Consider the following 13,653-nt stretch of genomic DNA (forward strand, 5'->3'; position numbering starts at 1 on the left):
CTTGTAGTGATTGTTGTAGGAATCTGGATGATGTTAGATCCACTAAGATCGAGAATTTCAAGCTTTTTTAGTTCACCAAGCATATCTATGCTCCCTAAATCACATCCCCGTAAACGTAATACTCTAATGTTTGCTAAGGAGTAAAGATCAGATGGTCGTTGCATCAATGATATATTCATGTTTTCTAATACTAAACCTTTGAGCTCTTTCATTTCTTCAAAAAAAGTTTCTACCACCGACACACGCTTATGTTCCAACCATTGTCCAACTAACCTTAATAATTGAACTTTGGGTAACATTAACTTCGGGAGAGGATAATGTAAATCATGAATGGACACTATGGTATGATTACCCGATAGCCTATCTTCTTCCCATTCTTCATTTAAACTTTTCACATAGCTCAATGTACGTATGTGATCGTTCTTAGATGCAATTAATAGGGCTACATCACGAACCATATCATGCATTTTCACATAATTGTACCCATACTCTGAATATTGTTGAAGCAAAGAAGAAGATATAAGATCGTCAACCAATTTTTTAATCCCTACGTCGTCCTTTTACCACAGTATCAACACCATGTAAGAAACCCATGCTCATTGCATAAACATGCAACTCTTCCACGTTAATGCTAAAGTCTTCTGGAAACATGCTGCATAACAAGAATAATAACTTAACCTCTTTATATCCCAAGCAATCATAACTCAATTTTAGTGACAAATACACTTTCTTGTCTATTTCCCCAATGTTTGTCATACCCACATCAACACTTCTAAGTTGATCTAAGGCATCATTCCAAATGTCGGAAGGTTTATTTCGTAATGCCTTAGCAACAGTAGTAATAGCAATAGGCAAACCTGCACATTCTTTCACAATTTGAATGACTATAGGTTTCAACTCAATTCCTTCAACAATTTCACCCGCCATTGCCTTAAATAAATTCCAAGACTCATCTTCTCCTAAAACATTTATCTCAAAAAATTTATTGGCGCACATTTGAGTTGAGATCAAATGTTTGTTCCTAGAGGTAAACAAGATCTTACATCCCATATGATCTTCAACACTTGGAATTCCTATTGTTTCCAAATCAATATTCTCCCAGATATCATCCAACACAACTAGGATACTTCTCTCCATCTTCAACCTCTTTCGTAGAATAAGAGCCCTTCCTTCTAACGTTTCTTGTTGGAATTTCAAACCTAGCTTGTCAGCTAGTTGTCCTTGAATACTTTTAAAATCTGGTGTTTGGCTGATCGTGGACATTACCACCTCATCAAAAAACTTACTCTCAATAATTTTTCTTATAATTCCTTTCACTAGCATTGTTTTGCCAACACCCCCCATCCCGTGCACTCCAATCCTATGGACATTATCTTCAGAGAGTGCATCCATGATTTGTTTCACAATCGGCTTTCTTGAGTCAAAGTCAAGAAAGTCAGGTACTTTTGGCAGTGAACAATCAGCCGATGGGATAACATTTTTATAGGATACCGTATCAAAACTTTCCCCCTCATTTTTCATCTCAAGAACCTCATATGCCATTTTGCTTACTTTTCTACTTAACTTGTGTCGATGGACCAAATTGGTGGAACAGAGTCTACCATGCCCACCTTCATTGGCTAATATCTCGTCAGATTCTCGAACAAAGTCATCAACCTTTTTCAACCATTCCTCAACAGCAGGTTTTATGTCTTCAGCATTTCTTCTTGCAGTATGGATGTTGTGTTGCACAGATTCTCTTGTAATCTTCAGCTTTTTTACATGAGTCTTGAGTTTTTTAAAGTGGGAATGAATGAAAAATACATGACCAAGTTGACGTCCAACAGGCTTAACAGCGTATTCAGCAATTTTTGCAGTGACTGAAATAAGGATGTCCATTATGCCTTGTTCTTGATCTTGAAAATGATCAAAAACCTACAAAAAAAATACTTTAAGAGCTAAAAACCCAAAAGGAATGAACCATAATAATTTTGAAGATTTTACCTAACAGAAAAATAGGAGTGAACACATAGGGGACGTTTGGGGGAAGGGTTAGATTATGGGGATTAGGGTTATGTAATCCAACCCTCGTTTGGGGGAAGGGTTATGTAACCCTAGTTTTAACTCCTTAACCCTTCCTTAACCTTTCTTTAACACTTCTTAACCCTTTTTCAACTTTTCCTTAACTCTCTTCGACTTTTCCTTAATCCTACCCACATAACCCTTCTCCCAAACACATCTTATCACAACATTATCATAACACTTCCTTCATAACCTTTCCCCCAAACACATCTTATCATAACACTTCCTTATAACCCTTCCCCCAAACACATCTTATTATAATCCTAGGTTTATCATAATACTAGGTTTATCATAACCCTAACCCCCCATAACCCAACCCTTCTCCCAAACGGCCCCATACAGATCACCAAGTAAAAACTATCTAAAAAAAAATTAAACAAATTATCTAGTTTATAAGTATAGAAATGGTCAGATGGAAAATGTAAATAAAAATGGTAAGGGATGAAATATTTAACCTGAATGAAGATATAAGAAGATGTTGAAATGGAGAAGAGACAGTGCAGAGAAAAATGAAGAAGAAGAAGATAATAATGGGAAGACCAAAATTATTAGTTGAGGAGTCAATGGAAGAAAAGTAGTGGAAAAGTATTTGTTATTTAATTTTAAAAAAGAAAACGTAAGAAGAGTATTTGAAAATGACCACACGATGCTTTATTTCACCAATCACATTGTTTTGTCAAATCTCACGAATTGTTGACAACCTTTCATTTTTTTTTTATTACTCTAATCTTATCCCAAACACATTATGTATGAATGGATCATTGTTTTAGGTTCTTTGAAATTATATTTGCAAAAATTAATGATTTCAGTTTTTTAGAAAAGACCGAATTAGTTCCGCTCTCAATAATCTTTTTTTTTTATAATTCAATTCAAATGTTTTACTTAAAAAAGTAGTTAGCTATCGTAAATATAACAAAACATAAAAATATTTACGATAACAAAATCAAAGAGCTCATGAAATAGGTATTTTTTTTTATAAATTTCATATTTGATTTTAATATTGCAGACCATTCATTGCTTTTCTTTCTTATTTGCGATTTATTCATCATCTCTTCAGATTTCTTCAGCTCTTCTTTCATATTTTTTTTCTTCTTCCTCTTCCATAACATCAAAATCATTTAAATATCACTTTGTGATCTAAACGATTGCTTATCTGGTCAGCACGATCATGGTATAGTCAACACAATCATTTAGATTTGAAAACTACACAATCGTGTATATGTGGTTTAAACGATCATTTACCTAGTCAATACGATCGTTTAGCATGGTCGATGCAATCGTTTAAATTTAAAAATATTTTCCCATCGTTTAAAAAAAACTACACAATCATGCGGATAAGAGCTAAACGATCGCATACCTTAATTAACTTGATCATTTAAGGTGATCAACACGACTGTTTAGATTTGAAAAGCGTTTTTCCCATCTTTAAAAAGAACTACACGATCGTTTATCATTTTCTACACTTACACGATCATGCATCATGATCATTTAGAAAAAGAATTACACAATCACGTGTGACTGATTAATCGTGTGTTGATTGAGGCATTTTTAGTATTTTACACAAACCTGTACACTTTTTTCGTTTTCAAAATTATTCTATACAATAATGTAAATATTGGTCGATTTTGTCATATTTTTAAAAAATAAATAAATAAATATATATATATATATATATATATATATATATGAAAAAAAAATAAGAAATTATAAATCATAAGTTAAATTAAACCAAAAAGCCTATTAGTTAAAAGAAAAATATATTGAATTTAAAAAACAAAAAATAAAAAAGGGAACCGTCAAAAATGTCAAATATAGTAAAATTTCATATTCTGTTATTGACGGTCCAAAATTTGAGGTATTTTCTCAACCTATTTGTCTTATTCTATGAAGTTTTAAATTTTTTAGTATTAATTTATTGAAGTTTGGTGAGAGAGGAAATCTAATTAAGGAAAAGAAGGGTTAAGGAAATATATAATGTTTGATATTTAGTAGAAAAATAAATAGTAACAATAATATTAGTATTAATATTAATTGTAACGCCCTAAATTAGGAAGGGACACGAATGAAATGATATTCTATTTGAATGAAAGTGATGCTAAAGACATGAAAGTAAGATTAAAAAAAACTCAAAAAAATTAAAAGTTAATACTTATACAACAAGGTGCACCCTTCTTCGATAACTCAGTCATAAAAACTTCAAAGTTAAACGCACGCTAACAAGCTTCCAAATCTTGAGCTTAGGGCGTTACATTAATATTAATATTATTATATTTAATCATCATTCTGCTGCCATACTAAACCCCTCCTCTTCTTCCCACATTCTTCTATCTCCACACTTCCTCGATACCCCTCGTGCAACTCAAATTCTCCTTCCAATACTTTGTCATAGTGACCGCTGTAACAAATGTGTAACTCTGAATAGATTACACAACTACTACCTCATCTCATCGAAAACCCCACCGAGTTTTTTGGTTGCCGCCACATAGTAATCACCTCCATAACCGTTTGATTTCCACAATTTCCGATTGCATTTCTCTTGCCACCGTCCCCTTAACTATATGGTGCTCCACCCTCCACCTGCATATGGTATTCCACCACCAACTCCCGCATTGTCTCTTCACTATCTCAGACAGTTTCCTGTTGGCAACCTCACTACCGACTCCGTCAAAGCTGTGAGTCATCAAGATCGTACATACTCCACCTCCTGAATCTCCTCCTCCTTGATCCAGCGAGACCACTTTAATCCTCCCCTTGTGCCGGCACCGCTGCCATATAACCCACACAAGCCCATATGAGCATTCACCTCCGACCTCCTTTTCTCATCTCAGCGACAACCGCCTTTTTGATTGGTACTGCAGTAGCCCTTTGGTTGGGTACTGGAGCAACATTACCCATTGATAACTCCCTAACTTTAGGTATTTCTTAAATTGATTCAAATATGAAATAAATAAAATATCAGGATGTGTGTATCTGGGGAATAGTTGCTTCAAAGTGAATTTCCCTAGATACACGGATTCTTCAAAGATTCAAACTTCATTTTTGTCTTTTTTTTTTTTTTTTCTTATAAAGTTTTTCTACAAGAAAAATCTAATGGATTTCAAATTTATGCAAAATGCTATCCCTTTTTGAGAATGTCTAAGTCTTCTATGAATTTCCTCCCATTGCCGCCATCACCATCGGCATCTCCGCAAACTCACCTCCCTCCCCCCTCCTTAATTAGAGCAGAACATGAGTTGTGGGTATTAGAAAATTAACACTCACATGTTCTGCTTCAAGGATTTATTGCGGTTACCATTTGAGAACATATTTACGAAAGAATGCAATGCGTGTACAACTGGTTAAGTTATGTAATTTCTTTTATGACATATACTCAAAGATAATAAGCATGTTTTATGAGTTATTTTTTATATATACTCAAAGAATCTGAACCTTCCAGAGAAAATTCTATATATTTAATATGCTAGAAGTGAGTGATTGTTTTCTTCCTTTCGGTACATTAGAGAATGAGAAGAGTCAGAAATACATGTTTTATGTTTCACGTTCGACCACTATACTTTGAAATTTATAAATTTAAATGATAAGAAACTATGGTTTATCTGATAGTTGCATATATAACGCAACATTTCTTTCTTGTGGTCAGGACTCAATATTGTGTCCATTAGATGCAAATTAGCATAGGACACAAGTAAAATAGAGGGTCTGTTGTTTCACTTGGCCAATGCCCATCGCTTGCTTGTATGGCTGCTAGAAAATGTGCTCCTCTTCTCACTGCATTTGGTGCCTTTCCATAACTTATTTCTTTCTCTATCTTCAACTTTCGCTTGTTATATACTTTGTTTGAATTTTCTCTCTCTAAGAAACTGCACCCTTAGCTCCACGAAGGGCTTAATACTGTTGAGAATTTAAGAAGGAAGAAGTCGAACTCTTGTCTTAATCCAAACTGGTGTACCCTATACAAAGCTGATTGTGAAACCAAGGAGCATATCTTCATGGATTGCAAGTTTGCTAAGTTTCTTTGGGATAAATTTCAGGTGGTGACTGGCCACAATAATATGGGCAATGACGTCAAATCGGTCTGTCACTACCTATGCAATATATAAACAAAAGCAATAGGAAAAACATCATATACTTCAACCTTGGGTTAGCTGTCTTTTAGCCCCTATGGCTTGAAAGAAACAACAGAATCTTCCGTAACAATGAGAAGAGTGCGCTTAACTTATGGAAGGATACTTGCAACTTACTAACGCTTTGATGCAGTAGAAGTCCTTATTCAAAAATTATCAACCTAGTATGATTGCTCTTAATTTCCAATCGTTGTATGACTAACTTTGGGTTTTCCTCATAGTTTAGAGATATAGCTATTTGCTTGTATAGTCTTTGAACAACAAGTTCCTACTTGACCATATTCCAATTAAAGTTCCAATGTCTTCCATATGTTGACCAAGCCAATATAAACATTCGTAACATTGCTCATTATTAATGTACTGGTATAGTGGTTTTTCACTGTACCACTATATGTTTCCATTTCAATAAAACTTCCGGCTTTCCTCTAGCCTTCTTTATTATTAATAATATTGTGGGTTAGTTCTTCTACCAATTTTACTGGTAGCTTTACCTCCCCTTCGTTACATTCTAAGAAAAAAGAAATTTTGCACCCATATCATTTAAATTCATTATTGTTTTTTCGTTCAACTCCATAAGAATTTGTAATCCAATAACTTCAAATTAAAGATATTGAGTGAGCATAGCTTAGCAATAATTAACCTGTTTCATTTCTTTTGAGATGTAACTTAATGTCTCGTAGATGTAATTAGATTTCAAAGATGGCAAAAGGAAATTGGGGGAAGGTGGTAAGAGAGAGAAGAGAGAATTTTTTTATATAATTTACATGTTCATGTTATGATATATTTAAAAAATTGAAAAGAATAGAAAAAATTATCTTAAATAACAAAACTGGTAAAAAAATTTTGAACTATAGCAAAATTTTACTAACTATAAGTGATAGTTCGTGATAGTTCCATATAGACATTTATCATATAGTGTAGTAGAAGTCCTTATTCAAAAATTATCAACCTAATATGATTGCTCTTAATTTCCAATCATTGTATGACTAATTAACTTTGGGCTTTCCTCATAAGTTGTTTGGTTGTAGTCTTTGAACAACGAGTTCCTACTTGACCATATTTCATTAAAGTTCCAATGTCTTCCCATATGTTGACCAAGCCAATATAAACATTTGTAACATTGCCTATTATTAATGAATTGTGGTATAGTGGTTTTTCACTATACCACTATATGTTTCCATTTCAAAAAAACTTTGGGCTTTCCTCCAACCCTCTTTATTATTAATAATATTTGCGAGTTAGTTCTCCTACCATTTTACTGGTAGCTTTATCTCCCCCTCGTTACATTCTAAAAAAAAGAAAGAAATTGCAACCATATCACTTAAATTAATTATTGTTTTTCCATTCAACTCCGTACAAATTTGTAATCCAATAAAATTAAAGATATCGAGTGAGTATAGTTTAGCAATAATTAACCTGTTTTATTTCTTTTGAGATATAACTTAATGTATCGTAGATATAATTAAATTTCAAAGACGGCAAAAGGAAATCAAGGAGAAGATGGAAAGAGAGAGAAGAGAGAGTTTTTTTATAATTTACATGATCATGTTATGATATGTTTAAAAATTTGAAAAAAACAGAAAAATTTATCTTAAATGACAAAACTGCTAAAAATATTTTGAACTATAGCAAAATTGTACTAACTATAAGTGATAATTCGTGATAGTTCCATATGGACATTTATCATATAGTATATGGTCAAAGTTTGCAATATTTATAAATAATCTGGTTCATTTTACTATATATATTTGAAAAGAAAAAACGAATTAATCTAACAAAATTGGAATAAGAACTTTTTAAAATTTATCTGACAAAAATGGTCAAGTTGAAACATTCAAATTAAACATACATATTCCTAAAAACATGGAAACAATGTTACCTGGACGTGCCAAAGCAAGTCAGCACTTGGAAAACATTTTTCCCTAGACGGATTTTTATGAAATGCTGGCGAAGAAGTTTGACTTCAATTACTTGTTTTCCAGGAGTTCCAGCATTTGGATCAAATTCTCATATTTTTCTTAGTACAAAGCTGTTCATAGAATAGAGGTAAGGATCATTTCCACCATCACCCATCACCCATCACCCTACCTTAAGCCTCCACATGATCGATCTTGGATTTTCAAAGAAATTTCAAACAAAAGAACGAGAACTCATCGTAGCCACAGGGTGATTTTTCGGCCTTTGATCTCTAGTTGGCTTTGTGACTCAATATGATTTTGAACATCAACTAAGAGAAGTGGGAGTTGATGAGGGTACTATGATTGTGTCAACCTAGTAATTGAAATAATTCAGTGCACCTATTGACCTACACTACGTAAATTATTTATAGAAAAATGCTATATATATACGTACATAAATATAGATATAAAAAATTACTTGATAAACCATTTGGTTTTTCGTTTTTTGAAATTATGCTCATAAAAGCTTATTTTTGTTTATACTTTTTTGTTTTGTTATTTATTTTTATAATTTTTTTAAAAGTCTAAGTCAAGTTTTGAGTCGATCATATCTGGTGCACTCATAACACTAGTAATATAATACACCGAATTCTATCGATTGTAAATAAAATATTAATTCATTTTGATGTCTCATTCAATTGTTTTTTTTTTCTTTTACATTTTAAATATCTTTTTTGAAAGAACTCCTTCGTTACATTTTGATGACATTATTTTAAATGATAAAAACTTATAAAAACATTTATAAGTTTCACATGGAAAGCTCTCCTCCCGTTCTCTGCAAAATAAAACAAAAAAAAAATTACAGAGATGAGGATTGAAACATGAAGTGAAGAGCGCACTTGGAAAACAAATCCCCAAGAACTCGTCCACCTAGCTCTAAATTTTTTGTACTCCTCTGTTTTTAATGAAATATCTTCTAGGAGATGATGGTCAACTTAGTAAAGATCTTCAGGTATACCTTTAACCTTGTATCCTTTTCAAAAAAAAATCCTCAATAAATCAACCCTTCCCCTCGAGCATCTATCTCTATTTTAGAATCGTCGGAAAAAGAACTGATTTTAATTATTTCAAAATCACTCTTAAACATGACGCTAATTTGCTTCAAAATAACACTAATCAATTACTTAATTAACAGGCAGATATAGACCCCAATCCAATTCATCATGCTGCCAAGTTGATCAATTCTCAAACTGAAATGGTGATTTTGCACAAAAGGTGATCAGTGCCCTTTTTTCATTTTTTTTCTTTTGGTTTCCTTCTAAAACATATAGATATATACCAAACCAATGTAATTAACAACTTCTAATTGTTTACATATGCAGGAAATTACTGGAGTATTCTTCAAAAATTGCATGTTACACTATCCAGCATACAGAGAAGTTTTTCCAGTGATGGCATTGGGAGAATACTGCAACAAGATTTCCCTGCCTTCTAAGAAGAAACAATAAATTAGATAAGACTTGAATTAACTAAACCTATAAACTATATATATTAATAAATATTCAGACTTGGACAAAAATGGAGACTTCATACTTTTATTATGAAAATGTGTGATGAAGTTCGGATGATGTCCTAAGAGCTTCTCTCGATAAGTACCTCCAACTAAATTGAGTTAACCATCTTTGTTTTATATGGCAAGCGATTTAGTATGTATATCATAAAATGTCGATGAATTTTTTTTCCTTCAAATTAACAAAGTAGAGTATGTAATTTGCTTACAACTGTCCAAGTCACTTATGCTTATTATCTTTGCGTATATATCTCAAAAGACATAACTTAACAATAGTTGAACATGACATTCTTTCATAAATATGCTCGAATGATAATGGCAATAAATCAATGGAGCAGCATATGTGCGTCATTGATTTTGAACACCCACACCCACGAGTTGCGGGTGTTGAAAATTAGCTTACTCTCATATTCTGCTCCGATTAAAGTGGGAGGGATGTGAGTTTGCGTGGAGAGGTCGATGGTGATGGTGGCGATGGAGGCGATGGAGGAAATTCTCAAATGGTTTTGTGAGATGTGAAAAAGCGAGGCTGGAGGTGAGTTTTCGAAGATATCGAGATGCTTGATGAAAAGAGATGTGCTATGTCAACCTCAACAAGACCTCATAGAATCAAGTTCAAATCTTCACCCACATCAGCAAAATAATTCTATTAGATCTAATGTATCACAAGAACAAATGTCACCAACAACTCCAAAGACAAGCACTTCAATTCCTTCAAATGTTCCTAAAATAACTCCCATGATTTGATTACCAAATTTCCCAAATTACGTGATTTTGGTGGATCGCGAAAAGGAGGAGATTGGAGGTCAGGGTCGTGGAGCTTCGGAGGGGGAGAGGGTAGTGGGGTTGCCGGTAGAACGATCCAAGGTGGCGGAAGAGACAATGTGGGAGTTGATGTAGAGGCTTAAGGCAGGTGATGGTGAAAACTGTTGGATCTTTTGACAAAATATTAAGAGTACAGCTGTCCAACGTCACTAAAAAAGTTCTGAATTTTTCTATCTTAAAAAAGCCTAAGAAAATCTGTGTTTTGATTTTTCAATTGTCTCAGTTAGAAATACTTTTAAGTTTTAGTGTGCTAACTCTAATTAAATTCCTTTTACATTCTCTACTTGAAGAGTAGAAAAAAATGTCTGAATGGTCAAAAGTTTTGAGAGAGTGCTCTCTGTAATTGGGATTATTTTGTGATTGTAACAATTTTTTACATAGTGGATTTCTTTCTTATCTATGGTTTTTCTTCAAGCCGGGTGTTTTCCACCTAAATTCTTGTGTTTCCGATTTGGATTGTTTCCTCTTAATTTCTCTTTTATCTTTATCTTATGTTTTTCTTATTTCCTCCTATAGAAGTGGGAGGCTTTTCCCAGCATAAATGATCCTTATGATCCTTACATCTATTCCATGAACTTTGTAGGAAGACAAATATGGTAGTTTGATCCAAATGTCGGATCTCTTGAGGAGCAAGTTGAAGTCGAACACCTTCGCCAGCATTTCACAAAAAAACATCACAAAGGTTTCCCAAGTGCTAACTTGTGCTTTGACGCCTCCATGTAACACTATTTCCAGGTTTTTAAGAATAAGGTAGATTTAAATTTCATGGTTTCAACTTGACCATTTTAGTCACAAAAATTAAATTTAAAACGTTCTTATTTATTACATTAATTTGTTATTTTAAAAAAAAAATCAAATATATATATATGTGTAGCAAAACCAATCAACTATTTATAACTATAACAAAATTTTATTGACCACCAACTATAAATGTCTATAAAGCTATCACTAATAGATAGTAAATTTTTGCTATATTTGAACATATTTTGAAGCCGTTTTTCTATATATTTTTTTTCTATTTTTTAAAATATATTATAACACATCAATCTAAATTTTAGAAAAATAATAATGTCACTCTTCTCTCTTACCATCCTCTCTTCCAAATTTAATTATATCTACAAAGTTATATCTCAAGAAAATGATACGTGTTAATCATAGTAATTGATCTTTACTCACTTGATTTCTTCCATTTTTAAGTTGTAATCAATTTTTAAGTTATTGGATTACAAATTCCTATGTAGTTTGACTGGAAAAACAAATAATTAATTTAAATTCTGTGTGCAGTTTCTTAGAGAGAAATTTCAGACAAAGTATTCCAGTAGTGAAAATCGAAGATGGAGAAGAAATAAGTGATGGCATTGGGAGAATATAGCAACAAGATTTTCCTGCATCCTAAGGAAAAACAATAAAGTTGACTTTATTGTTTTTTCTTAAAGTGGTTCCGTTGGATCAAGGAGAAGGAGATTGAGGAGGCTCTGCTGGAGGTGGAGTGTACGATGTTGATGGGGTCAGAGCTCTGGACGGAGATGGTAGTGAGGTTGCCAACAGGATACTGTCTGAGACAGTGAAGAGACAATGCGGGAGTTGATGGTGGTGGAATACCATATGCAGGTGGAGGGGGGAGCACCATATAGTTAAGGAGACGGTGGCAAGAGAGATGCAATCGGAAATTGTGGAAATCAAACGCTTATGGAGGTGACTACTTTGTAGTGGCAACCAAAAACTTAGTGGGGTTTTCGATGAGATGAGGTAGTAGTTGTGTAATCTATTCAAAGTTAGACATTTGTTACAGCGGTCACTGTGACAAAGTATTGCCAGGAGAATGATAAATATGGATTTGTTAGATATTTCTCTTCACTATAGCCGTCGTCTATCATTGGACTGATGAGGTGAAGAATAAAATAATAATAATTTTTTATTAAATAAACTTACTAGTAAAAATTAGTAAAGTTTTTTGGGACGTTGAAACCTTGAAGGCATTAGACGAGGCATTGAGATTGTATAAACACGTCAAGAGGCGATTTGTTGAGATCTTGTAATGCGTTGAGGGGCTAGGTGCTCTAACCGCTTTACGCATCAATCGTTGATTAACGTGACGTTGAAGCGTTACGTTTTTAGCATGATCATTGAGGTGTTACAGATCCTCGAGCATAAAGCGTTATGAAGCCTACTATATATAGTCCATCTTCTTGGCTCATTTTGAATCATTAAAAAGCTTGTCCCTTAGAAAATTCTCTCTACACTTCTCTTATTTTTGTTTTTCGAGTGTAGCCTTTCAAAAGTGTTCGATATTTCAATTGATTCCGATGCAACTTCAGTCAAGTATTAAACTGTTTTACCCTAGAGTGATGTGGCAATATTAAGAGTTGCTTATACTCGAAAAGAGTCATGAAACATTATAAAGAGAGTGTGTTCCACAACTCAGCATTCATCTAACAAGTTTTTATCTTGAAGCTAGGCGTACTGTCTTAGTGTTCCCTCCAGGGACCATCAGTCTAGGCATTCTCTAGGTGACCAATCTATGCATTCTATCTAGGCGGCGATCTTCCAGACAACTTCATCCAAGTGATTAATTCAAGTTCCAAGCGTTTTTGTTCTCAGCCTTCAAAAGCTCAATACCAGTTTCAACACAAAGTCCTACTTCCAGACTCTTATTTCCAAATTCAACAGAACAATCACACCCTAAAATATGTTCAAAATACCATAATAAACAACGTTTAAATCTCATTCCATTCCATTCCCTAAATTTCAAATTTTGTTCTATTTTGATATCTACCAAAATGTTTCTTTTAAAAATTATTGGCGTGGCCATCGAATGGGCATTAATGTTGCGGACATGATTCCAAATAAGCAGGCATGGTTTATTTTTAGTTAGATCTATGTAATTTAACACTATAGACTATCTTCTCTCCAGAATTTCAGTTTTGTTTTGGAACTCCACAAACAAAAATTCAACTTTTGCTTCCCAAAATTCCAATAATCCAAGTGTTATTGAAACGTAGTGTCTCTGCGCATCTCGATCTACCAAATTGAATTCAAATTCGAACCAAAAACCATTCAAATAAAAGTTCCTGTGTGTTTCATTGAACACGAAAAAGGATAGTCATTGACTAGAAAGTCTCTGTTCACAGTTCTAATTATTCCTAGTCTGAAAAATGTGAGTAAACTCGTAATG

General features: G+C 33.3%; 1 protein-coding gene across 1 annotated transcript; it reads right to left on the reverse strand.

Moving 5' to 3' along the window:
• Positions 1 to 10: 10 nt before the first annotated feature.
• LOC127143760 (probable disease resistance protein At4g27220) lies at positions 11 to 2,639 on the reverse strand. Its single transcript, XM_008457199.3, has 2 exons — positions 2,517 to 2,639; positions 11 to 1,914 (listed from the first exon to the last, which is right to left on the reverse strand). The coding sequence occupies exon 2, from the start codon at positions 1,876 to 1,878 to the stop codon at positions 541 to 543; it is 1,338 nt and encodes a 445-aa protein (XP_008455421.1). The 5' UTR covers positions 1,879 to 1,914; positions 2,517 to 2,639; the 3' UTR covers positions 11 to 540.
• Positions 2,640 to 13,653: the final 11,014 nt, after the last annotated feature.

Source organism: Cucumis melo, chromosome 5 (assembly GCF_025177605.1).
Source record: "Cucumis melo cultivar AY chromosome 5, USDA_Cmelo_AY_1.0, whole genome shotgun sequence".
Taxonomy (NCBI): domain Eukaryota; kingdom Viridiplantae; phylum Streptophyta; class Magnoliopsida; order Cucurbitales; family Cucurbitaceae; genus Cucumis; species Cucumis melo.

Bases quoted from the DNA above. Each gene is read 5' to 3' on its own strand.
- LOC127143760 (XM_008457199.3), bottom strand. From the start codon at position 1,878: ATGGACATCCTTATTTCAGTCACTGCAAAAATTGCTGAATACGCTGTT.